The sequence below is a fragment of the Hetaerina americana genome, unplaced genomic scaffold (assembly GCF_022747635.1).
Source record: "Hetaerina americana unplaced genomic scaffold, ioHetAmer1.1.p SCAF_22, whole genome shotgun sequence".
Taxonomy (NCBI): Eukaryota; Metazoa; Arthropoda; class Insecta; order Odonata; family Calopterygidae; genus Hetaerina; species Hetaerina americana.
The window spans coordinates 4,775,276-4,795,504 of NW_027286786.1; the positions used below are offsets into that span (position 1 = coordinate 4,775,276).

General features: G+C 39.0%; 2 protein-coding genes across 2 annotated transcripts in view; both read right to left on the reverse strand.

The window, feature by feature from the left end:
• Window positions 1-206: 206 nt before the first annotated feature.
• LOC139689331 (uncharacterized) lies at window positions 207-899 on the reverse strand. Its single transcript, XM_071586415.1, has one exon. The coding sequence runs from the start codon at window positions 897-899 to the stop codon at window positions 207-209; it is 693 nt and encodes a 230-aa protein (XP_071442516.1).
• Window positions 900-6,594: 5,695 nt separating this feature from the next.
• LOC139689318 (organic cation transporter protein-like) overlaps window positions 6,595-20,229 on the reverse strand; it is a 48,705-nt gene continuing 35,070 nt past the window's right edge. The window contains exons 5-10 of the mRNA XM_071586397.1: window positions 19,428-19,533; window positions 18,259-18,371; window positions 17,466-17,680; window positions 14,037-14,212; window positions 9,094-9,269; window positions 6,595-7,745 (exon numbers count right to left, since the gene is read on the reverse strand). Of these exons, the coding sequence (XP_071442498.1) occupies window positions 7,499-7,745; window positions 9,094-9,269; window positions 14,037-14,212; window positions 17,466-17,680; window positions 18,259-18,371; window positions 19,428-19,533 (1,033 nt within the window). The 3' untranslated portion in view covers window positions 6,595-7,498. The remainder of the gene's footprint in view (window positions 7,746-9,093; window positions 9,270-14,036; window positions 14,213-17,465; window positions 17,681-18,258; window positions 18,372-19,427; window positions 19,534-20,229) is intronic.

Sequence of the window (20,229 nt, forward strand, 5' to 3'; positions counted from 1 at the left end):
GAGCCGCGTGACTGGGTAGAGACAGATATCGGCACCAGTATCTACAAGGAATTTGACGCCGGACGCGGCGTCAACGGCAAAAAGACGGTTGGGTAGGTCAAAGCAGTAACCTGCCGCCCTCAAGCACTGCCCGCTTCGTTTCCCGCGTCGTATGAACAGGGAAAGGTACACTTAGTGGCGTTACTCCCCCAACGGCGGTGGTACCATCAGATGCCTTGGTCTCGCTGGGAATTAATGGAGGATTGGTGGAGGGGTGGGGTTCGGCCGTGGCTGCGGGAACGGGGATGCGAGTGTGGGCCGCGCTCGTTGGCGAGCGCTGCCACTTGTTGTGAGGGGTTTTCTATCTTCTCCATCAGTGCACTAATAACTGGATCGGGGGCCACTGCGGCAGCGTACAGCGAATGAGTCACCTCCGCTACTTTGTCTGCCAGGGTGGCGAGATCTGCCAAACTCGTCGACGCCTGGGTGACTAAAATGGCGTGGACGGGACGCGGCAGGCGGCTCAGCCAAATTGTCCGTAAAAGGTCGTCCGGAACGGGTCCGCCAGCCAAAGAGCGAAGATGTCGCAGAAACCGCGACGGCTTGTGGTCACCCATGTCTTCATTCCCGAGGAGTTGCTTGATCCTTTGCTCCTCGGACGGCGAAACCCGCCGGACCAATTCTTCTCGCAACCGCTTGTACTTGTCCGTTAAGGGAGGGTTGACGATTATGTTCTCGACCTCTTGTGCGTAACGGGTGTCGAGATTCGCCACAACCATCCAAAACTTGTCAGTATCCTCGGTTATGCCCGCGAGGCGAAAATTTCCCTCGAGTTGGGCGAACCAGAGCTGTGGCTTCTCCGGACAAAATGGCGGCACCCGCATGGCCACGTGGTTGACGGCGTGTGTATTTTCGGCCATATTCCCGTGAGGGTTGCGTGAAAAGCTAGCACTTCCAAATTTAGATAAACGGCGAGCACTGCAAATTTCCGTTTCCACACAATAAATATAAAAACTTTTCGCGCGCAACACTTGAGTCACCATAGCGATCACGTCGGGGTCACCAATTTGTGGGAGTGCTGGAAAATATTTTAGCGCAGGTGGTGCTAGGAAATACTAATAAAGCACATATAAAGCGTTTGAATGAACAGCAGATTTATTCTGAGTGCTGTGGATAACAGACCAAGGTCAACACGGAAAGGTATACGCCATGGGCGCAACGTGCACAAGAGGGATGAACGCTCGGCTGGGGTTGAGGCGTGACTCATTCCGTGTGGGTCAAAATGCCTCCTCGTAGGTCGTGCCTGGGGTGACACCTCGCGGCACACCCCTGAATCGCACAAACAAATGAACTGCTACATCAACAAATTAACCGCCACAAACGATGTAACTGCAAATATAGTTTATGAATCTAGGGTTTAGTAAGCTTTATGTAGTATGATTTAGTAATGGTAAATTACTTCATGAACAAGTTCAAAGTTTGAAGGTGGATTAAAGTAACTGTAAACGAGAAAGGTGTAACTGTGATATTCCAACATATTTCATCAATTTTGGTGGTGATAGAATTAAGGTTGTTATACCGTAATATTATTAATGTAATGCCAAATCATTGGCATAATTAAAGACCTATGGTGATATTCATAAAAAAGTAAAGTATTTCCTTCAAAGGTAGCATGTAGAAAAATTAATAGCATAACTTTTCTTTATAAATTACTGCGTAACTGGATTGATTATCTAGAACTCCTGAGGGCAATATCTTTCCAAGTACCTTCAAATAACACAAGGTATGAAGTAATCTTTGAAATTAAACATCATGCACAAAACTACACTAACTACTCGCCTATTAACCAGATTATGAGAGATGCCAACAGTTCCCATTATATTGACCTACTTTCAATCTCATTAGGATCCCTTAAAAATGTTATTAAAATATTTCAAGAATTTTAGAATGCTAATTATTGCTATGTAGATGTATATGCTTTTTATAATTGTGGCACTTAAGTATGTTTTTGCCTTTCTCTCTGTAAAAGGGTTATTCTCGTGAATAAATATCTAAGGCTAAGGCTAAATGACTACAAAACTGTATTTAACCTAAATGATCATAGCATGTATGACTATATTGTGAAAATTTTACTTAAGTCAAGAGTCTAGCATTTAAATATATTAATCTTCGTGAAGAAGGCAGAAATAAGTACCACATAAAGAGCCAATATCTGGCTCAGGAGGACTTCAAACTTGACCGCTAGAGTTTGAGGGTGGAATGCATAATCTCTTTGCAATGAATTTTCTGATAAAGGCCAGTTCTTTTACATTCAAGTGAAAATATATTTATTTTTGGCATCCATAAATTTCATCTTAGGTTATCCTCTTTTCTTTAACGCTTCTAATATTTCCCAATTAGATTTACTGACACTACAAGTGTCCAGCTAGCTTATTGCTTATAATACATAGGTCAACTTCCTCACTCCGGTGAGAAATTTTTTACTGCTTATTAACCCAAAGTATCATAAATATAAGCCCAGGAACATTCAAGCAATGGAAATTCCTATTCTTTTCTAGGATGGTCCATCTTTTAACCTGGTACAATCCTACAATTAGCATTTAGGCATATATGAAATATTTCAAGTTAAACATGCAATCAAGTGCCCCACTGGCTTGCTTATTGTTTTATTTGCTTCTGTCGTTAGGTACTTTCATTTCACTCCGCCCAAAACTTCATCAATGCTTGATTGTCGAGGTCATTTTCAATAGGCACCAACACATTGAAAAATTCAAATTTTCTCTTTGGCTTTTTCTAGGATGGCCCAGCCTTCCACCCTGTAAAATGTGATATCTATGAATAGGTAATGTTTCATTTCTGTCTTGAGTCCTTCACATTTTGACAGTCTGTTTTTGATATGAAGTGCTTGTTTGGGCGTGTCTACTGTCGCCTGTTTTAGATCTGGTCCTGGTGTTTTACTGTACTTTTACTCCGAGGATTTGATCAAATTCTATTATGCTCATGATTTGCGTAATTTCTTCATCTGGAAGTGTTTGCTCTTCTCTCAAGATATCATTACCCAATTTTCCTGTTTACAAATACTGATTAAAATTGTTCTTTTTATATTATTACTTTTCCTTTTACAATTCATTCCACCTTGATGCAAAATCCTCTTCTCCAATTATTACTTCTTTAATTTTCTTTCTCAAAGGTTTGTGAGGTAATGGATATCCTCCAGGTTATGGAGTCATCTCTCATAGGCATAATTCCCTCAATATCTCTACATTTGTCCTCTGTCCATTTTCCTCTTAATTTACTATTTTCATTATTTACTGCAGCCTGTATGTCATGGCATTTGTCTGTTCCCTTTTGAATTTTACTATTTTCTGCATTATTCCAAGAGAACTACCTTGAATACTTCATAAGATGTGTGTGTGGCCCCTGTGTACTTACTGCTGTATTTTTTCCTGTATTTGGTCTTATGTATATAAATGTTCTTGGATCCCTTTGTGTTCATTTTATTCTATAACTTTGAAAATTGTCTTATGCTCCCCACATCTGTTTATTCAACATCTATCAAAAGATGTGTTTGAAAACATTTCTCTCCCTTAAATAATACATAAAATCAGTTACATATGCTTTCAGCATCAATGCAAGGTTTCATGCTGTTTTTCCCATCATCCTATCACATTGACAAGAAGTTTGCGATGCATAAATAAACAAATCACTAGGACAAAACATGTAATAATCTTTCATAAACCATCGATGCATTGCTTTCTTCATTGATTCACAGACATCAGTAGAGAAGCTTCAATAACACGACCTATTTTCTCCAGAGAAATTCTTTTGGGTGATATTCATATGATGAGCCATAAAAGTGACAACTGATGCTGCAGGATTAAAGTACACTTTGCCTCATTAGGTTGTTTCGTATGAAAATGAATGATAGTCTATATTTTCTCGTCTAAGAAGCATTTTACTCTCTTCTCCACTACATCCATTTATCAACAAATTTACATATTTTAATTTGGTATTCTTTATCAGAAATAATAAATATGCATGTACCTGCAAGGATATTGAATGTTCGCAGAGGAAGGGTGAAATTGGAGCACTACACAGTAACATTAAATCTATATTGGGAAGTAAGACAGGAAGATCTGTGCTAACAGCTGGAGATAAGTCGGTTAAGATATTAGTTGACACAGAAAAGATCCAAGAGAGATGGAAGGAACATATGGAAGAACCATATGGTAAAGAATCAATAAAGTTAGGCATAGAAAAGGAACATGACGTAGAGGAAGATAGCTTACGTCCAGGCATACTCGACGATGAGATAGAAAGGGCATTAAGGGGGATGAAACTAAATAAGGCCGTGGGGGTAGATAACATTCCCGTGGAACTTTTAAAATGCTTAGGAAAATGTGGGAGGAAGAGGCTATATGGGCTGATTTGTAGTATCAATGAGGAAGGAATCTGGCTGGTAGACTTTGTGAGATCAGTATTAGTTCCTATTCCGAAAAGGTAAAGGTTACATCATGTGAGGGCTACAGAACAATAAGTTTAATTTCCAAATGTATGATTTCCCAATTTATATTGTTCTCAGGATCATCAGCAAAAGGATACAGAGTAGGGCAAATGATTACTTAGGGGATGATCAGTTTGGGTTTAGGAAGGGGAGAGGTACGCCTGATGCCATTGCTGTAATGAGATCACCAATCGAGAGGAATATATAATACAATCAGGATGTATTGGTCTGTTTCATAGATTTTGAAAAGGCATTTGATAGAATGAATTGGGTAAAAGTAATGAGTGTATTGCAGAAAATAGGAATAGATAGAGGGAAAGGAGGCTGATCGGCAACCTGTACATGTCTCAGACTGCTCAGGTGCGAGTGGGGAACGGGGAGTCCGGATAGGCAGTGTTAGGAAGAGGTTTAAGGCAGTGTTGCCCATTATCACCGCGGCTGTTCAACCTGTATGTAGAGGAAATGATTAAATAGGCATGGGAAGAAGTGGAGGTAGGAATGAAAGTTGAAGGGGAATTCGTATAATCAGTTAGGTTTGCTGATGACCAAGCTTTAGTTTGCCAGTCAGCCAAGGGGCTGCAAGCGTTGCTTAGTGAATTGGAAATTCAGTGCGACAGGTATGGGATGAGAATCAATATTAATAAAACAAAGGTTATGCGATTTTCCAGGAAGAAAAAGGCGAAGCTAAACATTAAAACAGGAGGGAAAAAAATAGAGCTGGTAGAATAATTTATGTATCTTGCAAGTGTTTTGGACCGATCCGATCATAGTAATATGGATGTAAGGAGGATAATTGAGCTAGGTAAGGAGGGTTTTACAAGGAGGGAGTCGATGACAGGGACATTGCGTATGGATGCTAAGAAATATTCGTTTAAACTTTCAAATGGACCGTTGTTATATACGGCGTAGAAATATTGTCACTGAAGCGGGATGATAGCCGTAGATTGAAGGCAAGTGAAATGGGGGTGTGGAGAAGGATGGAGGTGAAATGGACCAAAAGGAAAACAAATGAGGAAGTGCTAGGTATGGTGGGGGAGGAGAGGGGATTGGAGTGGGAGGGGAGAAACCATGAGGAGAGGAAAAATGAATGAAGGGCATATTGATCGGCAGTGAAGATCAGTTGAAGACTGTAATAGAGGGGAGAATGCTTGGCAAACGAGGAAAGGGCAGGAACTGGATAGGGATGTTGGACGTGATGAAGGGAGGAAGTAAGTACACTGCGATGAAGGACTTGATATAGAGTAGGTTGCTGGATTTTGCTTTTTTAGTAGTTGCAAAATATTTCGTAGTCGTTTCCATCCAAAACCTACCTTAACCGGTAGATTACTTAAAAAAAACAGCTATTTCTTGAGATGTTCCCGTTTACCATTTTGTCTGCTAATCAAAAGGTTAATCACCAATGGCTAATGTCATTTTTGGACCATTTGAACGTGATAATTTTTTATATACACAACGCTTCCGGTTACTAAAAAACTCTGACCCCTATGATAAACACAGTGATGGGTGGTGAGACTCTAGACCACTCACTCATAATAACAGCGGGTGGAGTTTCAAAGTGTGGCATCAGTAAACTCCTTAACACACTAGTTCGTAATAGCACCCTATATCTACTTTTTACTTTAATTATATTAATATATGGCAATTACCATTGTAAAAACTATGGAGTCTTTGGAGTCATTATATAATTTGACAATAGTTGTGTATTTTGGAAATCAATTTAGTAATTTCTTATGTTTTCATGCAATAATCTTAGAACTGATAAATCTGTTCATACAAGAATTCCAGTTATTTATAACCTAAAGAATTTCTTACATAGAAATGATCCCAATTTTATTTTTACTGTCTTATAGAAGTTCAATATGATATTCACCAGCATTTATGACATAGAAAGAGTATTTATCTCTTCTAGCTTTTACAACTTCATATTTTATGTGCCTTAATGCAAAAAAATACTATTTCTCTAAGCATCTTGACTTCTCTCTCTGTATGAATTGATTATAATGCATGACCTCGCCTACTTGTTTTAAAACAGGTTATCTTCTATCTTGGAAAAATTAATTACAACAAAATATTGAATCTAATTTTTATTTATATGCCATAACAATGTTCTGGCTTATCTACTGTCAGTAATTTTGAAGCAATTTATTAATATAAATTATTAATAAATGATAGCTTCTTTACATAAATATTTCTCCAATGGGATACCTCAGCTGGAACCATATTGTAGTATCTTCATTTTCATTTTCTTTACAAGAATTCAATACATTAAACAATAAATAATGATTCTTTGCGCACTAGCTTCTTGTATTTTATGTATCAATATGATAAACATGAATGGATGTTTTGTGGAACTGAAGTACCTCTCCCCATTCATTCCAAAAAAAATTATCACAATCAATACATATCAGCATGACACACATGCTGCTGAGTCACCAATCAGAAGAGAATGATTCCATTTCGTCAATCAATCAGTTCTTCAAAACCATTACACAGATTAATTAAATCCTCCCACTTATTTGTGGTGGTGGAGCAATAGTGCTTGACTAGGCAGATGAGATAGAATACCATTGGCAATTGAACCACAATAAATATATAGGTTAACTGTATTTGCTTAACTCGCCCATGCCATATGCTTCTAAAAGATATGTAGCCTTCCAAAGGGAAATTGTCTGAAATTATTTTCTATTAAGTTATGAATATAAAAAATGTAGTAGTAAAATTCCAAGTTTAAGTTCAATAAAATTTTCCAGTTAAAAATTATTACCATAAAATTGTGAATGAGAGAATTGTCCAATTAATGAAAAAATTATGTTCACATGAAAAGGCACTGTCACCAAGTGTAAGGGGGAGAGCGGTGTGCCTATGGTATTCATCCCGCTTTGTGAAGGGTGAAATATGAAAAATCAAATGATATGAATTCAGTACTGTTTCATCAACATCACAGCTATTTTCTTTTGGCCATTCAATAGGAACAAAACCAATCGCTCTCTTCTCCACCTCAAGTCTTCCCTTGACTCAGACGATGCTGTCACCACCATTGCTGGCAACTTGTTGATCTTTTGAGTCTGAATCCACCGCATGTGTCTGCAGTGTCCTTCCAGGGGCTCCCTTTCTCGAGCGCACTGAACCACCCCTCTGGGACAGCATGGTCGAGCGATACAGCTCACCGCGTATTGATGACCTCACTGACTTGCCAGAGCCAGCCCGGTAGAAATTGCTTTGTCCCACTGATGAAACAGTCACTACCTCGTCTGACACATTGCTGTGGGAAAAACCAAAATAATCACCGTTAATTCCTATAAAATCTATTTACTTATTGCCAGTGCGTCCTTCACCACAAGGGAGGCACTAAAAATGCCTAAAAAATTATTTCTAGACATTGGAAATGCTAAGAAGCTTTGATGGAATTGATAGTGCATGCCACCGTTTGGGTGTAAGCTTGATTACAAATGAGGGAAATGAGGTGCAAATCAGGATATACAAACTATTCTCTCCTAGATTGCTCTGCGTTCACCTCACAGTTGGCCTTAGAAGAGTCACCTAACAAATATTAGTATAGTAGTGATTGTAGTTTATTGCTAGTGAATAGAGAGAGTGAAAGTACACTGAGACAAACATTTTCATTTACACTCTCCATATATTCCTGGTCATTAAATCCCTGTTATTCGTAGCAAATGCTTCTTTTATTGATGCAATCTTTCATGTTTATATTCATTTTCATCCAAAATGTCACTCAAATATGTTAATTGTTCGACCTGCTCCCATTCATGGCCTCCTGATACGTTGGTTAAGTAAAATTTTCAGAACAATTTAATAAGGAAATAAAGTATGGAATTTATACTTAACAATGATTTGAAATATGATAGTTTAAAATATTTTAGCAGAAATCAATTGTGCCATTCCTCATGGTAAAACCTCCAGAGTCTATCAAATGTTGCAAGAATATTAAATGCAGTATTTACCATTTTCAATCGATTCCATTATGCTCTGAACAGGTTTATGGTACAATTCAAGCATCACCTGTATCATTTTTATTTTCTTTGTACAATTTTCTATTCATAATATTCTTAAAAAAGGAAATTGCCAAATGAGTAAAGCTTTCTATGCTCATATACTATCATGCAACTACTTTTAGAATAAACAAAGAATATATTAAAAATTATGACTTCCACATCTGTTGATCAAGCGGCCAATATCAGAGGGAGGCATCACAACTCATCAAAATTGGGTCAACCAAATTATCCATTTCGGGTTTTTGTTCCTTTTCATTTCTAATATTGACATTCAGAATGCATGCACAAATCTAGTAAAGCTCTCAGCCAGATTGGAGGATCTCTTTAAGGGAGAATCAGGAAGGTGGCTGACGTTGAAAGGAAATGAGGGAATTGGGGATTAATATGACCCATGAAATAAGACTAACTATTCACATCTCCTATGCATCATTTCCAATTTCATAACACAAAAAAAAACTATGCATTACCCACCAGGCAACCTAATAGAGCTCTCTTATTAAGTGTGATAAAATAACATAGGGTATAATCAAATAACAATAATAACTTTTATGAATTTGAATCCTACAATTAAATTAGTCAAATCAGGGAATGACAAACCTCTTTCCACAACAGGGGAACTCCCAAAACTTTTGATTCTTTCCAAAATCTTCTCCATCTTGCAGGGTAGTTGGCAGCTCCTGGTCCAACGTTTCAGGAAGGAAAAGTGCCAACACGCCTCCAATGAATGAGAGAATGCCCAACACCAGAAGTGGCAGGATTCTATCAACCGTTTCCTGTTTGGAATATCATTTCATACTGATATTAGAATCTTCTCACGTAGAATCCAGGTACTACCCAGTTAATATGGCTTACAGCCAAGATTCTGTCATCAGGTACAGTTGAATAACATGGGAGAAAGTGGAGTTTTAAAATAGGGGGATGGTGGAAAGGAGCCCACCGCAACATTGATGGTTCTTAAATGAAACGTACCAAGATGTAAAATCTCTCTATGCAATATAAGATAAAAATAATTATTCCCTAAATGTTACCCAGACACTGCCACCAAATGTCAGTCTGAATGTTATTATTATTATTAGGTAATCTACTGGTTAAGGTAGGTTTCTTTTTTTGGATGGACATAATTACTAATTAAATAATTTGTGGCCCCTAGCAAAACACAACATCCTACTCTACATCAGGTCCCTCTTCAGCTCTGAGTACTTTCTTCCTCCCTTCATCCCGTCCAACATCCCTATCCTGTTCCTTCCCTTTCCTCGTTTGCGTAACATTCTACCCTCAATTACAGTCTTCAACATCCCGCTGCCGGTCAATACCCCCTTCAGCCACTTTTCCTGCCTCCATAGGATTGCTCCCAACAAACCCCTCTCTTCGCCCACCATACCAAGTACTTCCTCATTTGTTTTCTTCTCTGTCCATTTCACCTTCTCCATTCTTCTCCACACCCACATTTCAAAAGCCTCCAGTCTACGTCTATCCCCCTGATTCAATGACCACGTTTCCGCGCCGTACATAGCTACAATCCATATCAAAGTTTTCACAAGTCTTTTCTTGACATCCTTACTCAGCGTCCCCATCATCAACCCCCTCCTCCTTGTGAAAGCCTCTTCGCCTAGCGCAATTCTTCTCCTTACGTCTTTAATACTTTGAACGTGTTGGTCCAAAACACTACCGAGATACGTAAACTGTTCTACCTGCTCTAGTTTTTGCCCTCCTATTTTAATGTTTAGCTTCGCCTTTTTCTTTCTAGAGAATCGCATAACCTTTGTTTTATTATTATTGATTCTCATCCCATACCTGTCGCACTGAATTTCCAATTCACTAAGCAATGCTTGCAGCCCCTTGGCTGACTGACAAACTAAAGCTTGGTCATCAGCAAACCTAACTGATTTTAAGAATTCCCCGGCTACCTTCATTCCTACCTCCAGTTCTTCCCATGCCTCTTTAATCATTTCCTCTACATACAGGTTGAACAGCCGCGGTGATAATGGGCAACCCTTCCTTACACCTCTTCCTAACACTGCCCATCCGCACTCCCCGTTCCCCACCCGCACCTGAGCAGTCTGAGACATGTACAGATTGCGGATTAGCCTCCTTTCCCTCCAATCTATTCCTATTTTCGTCAATATACTCAGTTTTTCCCAATTCATTCTATCAAATGCTTTTTCAAAATCTATGAAACGCAAATACCTCCTGGTTTTGTTCTATATTCCTCTCGATTAATAATCTCATTACTGCAATGGCATCACGTGTACCTCTCCCCTTCCTTAACCCAAACTGGTCATCCCCTAAATAATCATTTTCCCTACTCTCTATCTATTTGTTTATGATCCTGAATATAACTTTAGCTGCGTGGGATATCAAACTAATTGTCCTATATTCCTCACATGACGTGGCCTTTACCTTTTTCGGAATAGGAACTAAAACTGATCTCACAAAGTCTTCCGGCCAGATTCCCTCCTCATAAATGCTACGGATCAGCCCATATAGCCTCTCCCTCCCACATTTTCCTAAGCATTTCAAAAGTTCCACGGGAATGTTATCTACCCCCACGGCCTTATTTAGTTTCATCCCCCTTAATGCCCTTTCTATCTCATTGTCTAGTATGCCTGGACCTAAGCTGTCTTCCTCTACGTGATATTCTTTTTCAATGTCTAACTTTGTTGGTCGAAATTCTTTACTATACAGTTCTTCTATATACTCCTTCCATCTCTCATGGATCTTTCCTGCGTCAACTATTATCTTACCCACCTTATCTTTAACTGTTAGCATAGATAAATTCCAAAGAAACTGCGGGAGATGCCGCAACAGTAACTTTTAACGGAGTCAGCATAGATCTAACTAACGGGGTTAGCATAGATCTTCTTTTCTTACTTCCCGATAAAGATTTAACTTTTCTGTGCAGTGCACCAATTTCACCCTTCCCCTGCGGACTTTCCATATCCTCGCACTGCATCTTCCACCATGCTTCTTTTGCTTTATTTGTTGCCCGCCTCAATTTATTGTTTAATTCTTTTTACTTCATTTTCCCTAACTCTGTATTGGCATTCTTCCATTTTCTCCGCTCATCCATTTTCATAATCATCTCATCCGTGATCCATGGTTTCCTAGTCCTTTTAGCATTAACGGTTCCAATAGTGTATTTTGCGGCTTTAGACAACCCTTTCTTGATACTTTCCCATTTTTCTTCGATAGTACTTAGCTCTTTACCATCCTCCATGATTTCCTCTACCGCCTGTTTGTATTCCTTCCTTTTCAATCCATTTAATGCTTCTACATTCCATTTTCTAACTCGCCGCCCCTGCCTCATCTTTTTGAAAGGGACACTACATTTCATAAAAACTACATTGTGGTCAGAGTCCACATCCGCTCCTGGGAAGCTGTGTGAATTTATCACACTGTTCCAAAACCTGTGTCCAACCAGAATATAATCTAGCTGATATCTTTCTGTGTCACCTGGCATTTTCCATGTACATCTGGGTCTTTTGTGGTGTCTAAACCGAGTGTTGATGATGACTAACCCCTGTCTCCTGCAGAACTCAACTGCTTTCTCCCCAAATGTGGGTGAGGAGATGGTGAAGTGGACAGATGAGAAACCAATGAGGAGGTGCTAGGTATGATGGAGGAGGAGAAGGAATTGTTGGGAGAAATCATTAGTTGACAGGAGAAATGGACAAAAAGCATTCTGATTGGCTGTGGGATGTTAGAGACTGTTGAAGAATAGAGGGGAGACTGTCGGGCAAATGGGGAAGGGGCATGAATAGGATAGGGATGTTGGACAGAATGAAGGGAGGAAGGAAGGATGCGGAACTGAAGAAGAGCTTGTTCTAGTCCTAGATGTCATGATGTCTTTTGATAGGAGAGGTAAGGAAACGTACAATTGTATCATTGTATTGGCTGTATCCATCTGAAACCTACCTTAACTGGTAAAATACCAAATGGTCCAAAGTTAGATGAAAAGTGATTACCAAAAACACTGATCATTATATATCATCAACAATACTTTCATTCTTCTAAACAATTACATTTTTGCATTTACACTTTTCAATATATCTGATTTTTCTGTTTGTCATTGCTCAGAACTTTACTCTACATTCCCTTGACCCCCATCAGTTTCATACCCAAGTCTGTTGTTCAGCTCCTTGAATTTCCCATTTCCATTTTCACATTCTTTCATTTCCTGCTTTAATCAATCATCTTAAATATCCCTTCCATGGCCTCCTAATGCTCTTATTCTCTATGACTTAGTATTATCTATCTGTAGGTTTTCGCAGGTTTTTCACATTTCCCTACATGTATGAGGGTTTTCCTGCAGTGGGTTTTTTCATTTTGGATAAAAGCCCCACTCCTTGCATTTTTCCCACAATTTTGCAATTCTTCTATACTCTTGGTACTCATGCATTTTCATTGTAAATCTGTTGTCATTATCTAGTTCTGTTTTATATTATTTACCACTCAAATGCAATTATATTTTCATTGAATGTATTTGATGATGAGTTAGATGGAAGAAGGGACTTGCCTGAAGAATTATTATTATTATTATGACTTCTCTTGTTCATTTTGCTGCTCTTTCCACCTTATTCTTTAGCTCTACTCACCTTTCCCCAAACATCTTTATTTCCCTGTACTGACCCTGACATTAGTTATTATTGAACCCCTTTTCTGCAGGACTCCATCAACCTCATCCCCCAATCATTAATGATTCCTAAATCATACCCTCCTCCCTTCTCCCATCACTATCCTTACCTACCACTTCATTCTAATTCTGCATTAATGTTTAATGCTTCCTTTCCAGGGTATTCATAATTGTTTCTTCTAATTCATCTACCATTAGAAATCCACCACTCACCTGTATAGATTCAACACCATTCTCCCCCAACATGCATTCAATTTGGTAGAAAATGCCATGACACAGAGGAAGATATCAGTTAATTTATATTAAGGTTTTGAATAGATTGAGTAACAACATGATCAATTCACTGAGTTTCCTGAGAGCATATGTGGATTCAGAACATAATGGAGTGCTCAAAGTATGCTGATAAACATAAGCAAATGGAGGTGGAAGTAAGAAAGAAAATTGAGCATTGGCAACTTGACTGGGGACAAACAGAGTGCAGGCAGTTAGAAGGCAGTTGAAGACATTCTGAGGAAGAATAAGGGGATGCGTACAGCAGAGGAAAGTAAGAAATATGTCAAATAAGGGAAAAAGAAAACTACAAGTGAAACAATAGAAATTATGGCTGGAAAAGGATTGGGAGGCTTAGGAAGGGCTATTGGAGAATGAAAAAACAAGTGGAAAGGAAATGGGGTAGAATGAGGAGGGGTTGCTGGAATGCATATTCATATCTGTATGAGAAGGGAATTGTGTACAAGGGGATGTGAAAGGCTGAAGTAGAGGGGGCTGTGTACCACATTCAGCAAATTGATGAGATAGGTGGGAAAAGGCCATAGGAGATGATAATTATAATTTTCCCAACAACCTCGGGAGGCTTGAAACATTTGAACATCCAATAGGACGTTTTCATCCACTGTCGCACACTTACCAGGTACACTACAAATGGAGCAATCAGGTTTGCGACATAGCCCATGATGTGTATAAATGCAACACCTTGGGCACGTACAACTGTTGGTAATATTTCAGCTGCATACTGCAGGCCAATGTTGTAAGAGATGTTGATGCTGAAACGTCCCATGATTGCCAGAGCAGCTGCCACTGCCCCTGGAAATATATATATTAACATTTGACTTTGTCAGTTCAAGTTATGATGTTTTAAGATTGTGTGATATGGAAATCTCATCAATTTCAATCTGTGGTGGGCAAAATGTGCTAAACACTGTGGAGCATGCTGCCACCTTAATTGGCACTGGTGTATTTCAATAGCTAGAATTCTCCCTGCAATTCAGTCAGAGCTTGGGACTAATGAGTGGTATCAGCTGCGGTTAAAAGTAGTTTTCTTTTCATTTATCATCAGTATATGTGATGTTGACCTGTGGAAAACCACTTGAAAATATCATATTATTTACCCGTCACCATGCAGTTATCACTCGGAAACTAAGCATAATTTAGAAACCCTAGAATTTGAAATTGAGTATGAAAAGAACTTCAATTAGCAAGAAGATCAAAATGTTCTTCAACACAGAGTATTTTATAATCTTCCATTTTTAAAATGCATCACATTAAAATAGTATTTTATGTACTGCTGCATCATAACTATTCTCTGTAAGTATTCCTAACTTTATATAATGAAATTTTTAAATGTCCCTGTCATCGACTCCCTCCTTGTAAAAGCCTCCTTGCCTAGCCCCATTCTCCTCCTTACGTCAATATTACTATGACCGTGTTGGTCCAAAACACTTGCAAGATACATAAACTATTCTACCAGCTCTATTTTTTTCCCTCCTATTTTAATGTTTAGCTTAGCCTTTTTCTTCCAATCAATAATGAAGGGGGCCAATACCTCCTCATCCACTTTTACTGCCTCCATTGGATTTCTCCCAACAAACCCCTTTCTTTGCCCACCATACCAAGTACTTCCTCATTTGTTTTCTTCTCTGTCCATTTCACCTTCTCCATTCTTCTCCACACCCACATTTCAAAAGCCTCCAGCCTACGTCTATCCTCCTGTTTCAATGCCCAGGTTTCCACGCCGTACATAGCTATGCTCCATGTCAAAGTTTTTACGAGTCTTCTCTCAACATCCTTACTCAACGTCCCTGTTATTAACTCCCTCCTCCTTGTGAAAGCCTCTTTGCCTAGCGTAATTCTTCTCCTTACGTCCTTACTACTCTGACCGTTTTGGTCCAAAACACAACCGAGATACGTAAACTGTTCTACCTGCTCTAGTTTTTGCCCTCCTATTTTAATGTTTAGCTTCGCCTTTTTCTTTCTAGAGAATCGCATAACCTTTGTTTTATTATTATTGATTCTCATCCCATACCTGTCACACTGAATTTCCAATTCACTCAGCAATGCCTGCAACCCCTTGGCTGACGGACAAACTAAAGCTTGGTCATCAGCAAATCTAACTGACTTTATGAATTCACAGCCCACTTTCATTGCTACCTCCACTTCTTCCCATTCCTCTTTAATCATTTCCTCCCCATAAACGTTGAACAGCAAGGGTGATAATGGATACCCATGCCTTACACCTCTTCCTAACACTACCCATCCGGACTCACCGTTCCCCACTCGCACCTGAGCAGTCTGAGACATATACGGGTAGTGGATCAGCCTCCTATCCCTCCAACCTATTCGTCTTTTCTGGAATATACTCATTACTTTTCCCAATTCACTTTATCAAACACTCTTTCGAAATCTACATAACAGACAAATACATCTTGATTGTATTATATATTCCTTTCGACTAGCAATCTTATTGCTGTAATGGCATCGCACATGCCTGTCCCCTTCCTAAACCCAAAATGATCATCCCCTACGTAATCATTTGCCCTGCTCTCCATCCTTTGTTGACTATCCTGAGAACCTCTTCAGCTATTTGTAAAATCCAAATCATTTTTCTGTAGTCCCAACATGATGTAGCCTTTGCCTTTTTTGGAATAGGATCTCACTAAGTTTTCCGGTCAGAATTCCCCTCAAATGCTACGAATTAATCCATTTTTACTTATGCTCCCATATTGTCTTAAACTTTTAAACAGATTTCCCTTAAGGGCATTAAACCAATCAAGTGGTGTGCAATGCAGCTATATAGCAACAATGGCAACAAGATTTCGGCATAATCTGCTGATAAAACTGGAAGCCCATTTCTCAAAGCTAAAGTTCAGCTTGCAAATAGTCTTAATTTGTTCACACACAGCTCCATAATGACTGGGCTTTTTTTAACAGCTTACATTTATACAAATTTAATTCAATGTTAATTTAGAAGTTTTTCATTGTCTTTAGTACTTTTTGATGGTGGAAATTGACTTTTAGCTTTGGAAATTTAGCCTCTAGTGCTTCTTATTATTAAATTAGTGGGAAACCTGAATGTGGGGAGCCTTTTGTTTTTACAGAAAATCTAGAGGTATTGTGTGTGCTAGCAGCATTTCCCATCGTCAAAATGACAATTCCATCCTTAAACTTCTTTCAATTAGATCTCTCGTGTAAATTAAGAGCAAACATTTGTATAAATGGTACAAATTTTTATTAACCTTGCATGTATTTCTTCTAGTGTTGCTGTTATATTTCATCTCAGATACCATCATTATTCCATTTCCTCTGTGGCAACTCAGCCACAATTTTTGTAATATTTCCTATTTCAATTGGAATATTTTGAGAATTTCAAACAGACTCTAAAGCATTGTTTTACTTTAGTTGGAAAACTTAATACACCCCTTTGTCTCTTTTCAGAAGGAACTCGAATATGTTTAGCTAGCACGTGTACATACGTGTACATCATGAGCAGCGAGTGATTTTTGGCAATCGGAGGGTGAATGCGGAAGGGTCGTATGCTGTCCTCCCAAGGAGAATGAGCTTTGTGGTGGCAGAGAGGTCTGTGTGAGTGGGTCACATGAGAAAGAAGGTGGCCACATCACGGGTGGAGGGGAGGAAAGCGATCTCCCTCCCCCACTCTCCCCTCCCCTTGCATTCCTTCCCCCCCTCTCTGATTGCTGTACCCATTGAGCCTTGTCTCTTCCATTCCAAAGGAGAAATGTTATGCTTCCCTCCTATTTTAATCGAGATGGGCTATAGATGCACATTAGTCTACCGAGTATTGGTCAGATTATCTTGATTGAACTACAGCTATAATGAATGAAATTTTTGTCCATATCTTTTCATTGAAAAAGCAAAAATGTTAAAGATTCAAACAAACCAAACATCTATGCTATACTAAGGCGGTGACTGAAACACAGTGTGATGCCTGCCTCATATTTAAAAACTTGCAGAAGTGTCTCCATCCCATAGTCCCACAAAAATTTCACCCAAAAATGTTCCTCTTCCTCAAAGGGACCTTACATTTGGATGCATTGCTCACCTTGTGGAGCAGCTGTGGCAAGGATGCTGAACACACCAGAGATGACCAGGGTGCCACATGCCAGCCACCTCCTGCCCCACTTATCCAGGACAATGATGAGGGTCGTGTCTGCTGGGAGCTCTGTTGCACAGGCGACTGTGAATGTCACAAATAAGTCATAGCCGAGGTTTCCCACACTCCTGACGTGTCCATCATAAGCAAGAGAAATAATCATCCTGCAAGAGAGAAGGGCGCCTTCATCAGTGCTACCACGGGAGTCCATCTTTGCCCTTTGTACTGATCCAGATAGTAATCACAACCTTTTCTATTTATTGCCCTTACAATAGGACATCAATTTCATCTATCATAGAAATTTGTCTGACTTGCAATGCAATCCATACATTGCCCATTCTAGACAACCACTTTCTCTCATCCCTAACTCCCTCCTCTGACATAGATATGATCTGACACAGAAAAAGAGGACAGCCTGGACTTGAACAGATTTGTGGTGAAGGTATTTTGAAAACAAATTTTTAATCAAAGTGAAGTCTACCAGTATCCCAGGCATTAACTGTTAATTCCAGGAAGAGAAATGTCAAATGCTATGCTAAGCAAAGTTTGGAATGCTGGAATGGAATCCATTTGTTTTTTTGAAAAGGAGAAGCATTTCCTCAGATGCTCTCTGTACACTGTCCATCATCCTCAGAACTTTAAGCTGTCTCGCAAGCTTTAGCAATGAATTCATGATTTTCATATGCACCTAAAGTTCTTACATGAAGAGAATAAACATATCCATGTAAATTTGTGTGTTTACCATATGATGATGAGAAGTATAGTTGTCCTTCTCATTCTAGGAGTCTTGAAGATGTCCAATATGGAATATTTCCTCTCCTCCTCTTCATCTTTCTTGATCTTTACGCAACTTTCCTGCAAAGAAAACAATGTATTGCTGGATTTGCGTCACTAAGCAGGCATGCAAGTCGAGCTACTCTACATTTGTTGCCATTTGAAATACCACCCAAGAACACCCACAGCATGTATTATTTGGAAAATTTATGGTATATCTCCACTGATTTATTGAAGTTGCAACCTCTCGACCTATTATGTCTTGATGCCAATTTAAGATTTTGCTTTTTTAATCTTTATAAAACCCTTAAATTTTATCAGGCAGCATAAAAATTTGTCTAGACTCCACCAAGACTTTAGTTATTAACTTAGCGCTTTTATACCAGGAATTCCCTCATTAAATCTTATAGTTGGTTGATGCATGCTTCAGTAAGACGAAAAGTTGTTTAATATTCCCTCCAACCCATGGGAGATGCTGCAGACGAGAGCCACTGAAGGAGACTGCACCAGGACTTGGCATGTGAATGGAAGGGGATTTACTTGTTGTTGATGTCAAATATTCTGGCAGCTAATGGAGATTTTTCATTTTACACATTAATAGAAAATGCACCAACAGCATTGGACAGCATTTTAAGAAGATTTTGAACGATATAAGTCCACTTAATATTTTTGCAGGTCTTCAAAATTTTCTATTCATGATACACATTTTTCCTTGAGTGACAGGGGTAAGACAACTTTGGAAATCACAACATCAGCACAGACGAAAATATTTTGATGAATGATTATTTTAGTGGAGTGTTCTTAAAAAATCCTCTCATGAGAACCAACTCTGATGGAAGTTGCTCCTTATCATGCCCTTTTGTACTTTCTCAAAAATGTTAAAAGCTTGCACTAACTCAGAAGGTACTGTGAGCATTTTTTATCTGCATGTGTGCCCCATGTGATAGTTGTCAATGTCACGCTGCTGACTTGTTCCATGCTCTCCCTTTTGGCTTTGACCCACCACATGCGCGAGACTGTGGCCAACAGCTCATGTGGCACTCGGCATTGCCACTTGCCCTTTTACTCCTGAGCCACAGCCAAACTAAAGCAGGGCCAAACATGCAGGGAGTGTGCCAAGCACTCAAATTAACTTACCTTGAATTCTTCATAAACTCTAGGTTCAATTTTCTTCCCATTGATTTTCTCAAACTTCTTCATAATTTTGATTGCTTTGTCAACCTTGCCCTGAGACACAAGCCACCTGAAAGGGACAACAGTTTATATTTAGCTGACACAGACTCCTATATACCTAGATAGACTCCTCACTTGCACACACCAAATTAATTTCACTCTGCGGATAAACAAATAATTTCTGGAGAACCCATAAAAAACTTATTCAATTCAACCCATAAAACCAATTCAACTCAACTCACACCTTACATTCATTTGTTGATCACTGAAAATGTTCAGAAATTAAGCTTACATTTTTATTATATGTATCAGAAAATCAATCTTGATTAATTATCATACAATTGAGAGAAAATGGTGATTACGTGCACCTGGAAATGTTTCTTTTCACAACTCTTCACTTGTGTAGGTATTAAACTAGAATTTTGGTGAAACTATAAGTTCAACTATGTGCCAATTCATTGCTATCCTGTCATTACTTGTATATTTACAAATCTTCTCTGGTATTATCACCCCACTGCTCGCTATCTCAATTTGATGCCAGAGCTATGGAGTGGGAAAAGTCAAATCATTGGCACAGTGTCTTGCCTGTGTTTTCATGGCATCACATATGAAACAAAGGTAAATGGCATTTTATGAGAAATATGCCCTCACGTTGTTTTGAGTGTAAGTTCTTTGCAATGTCCCCTACAGATGAGAAATTGGTAGCACTCATTGGGTGCATGTACTTTCACGTCAGGGGTCCCATTCCTCAGAGAATATGGATTTT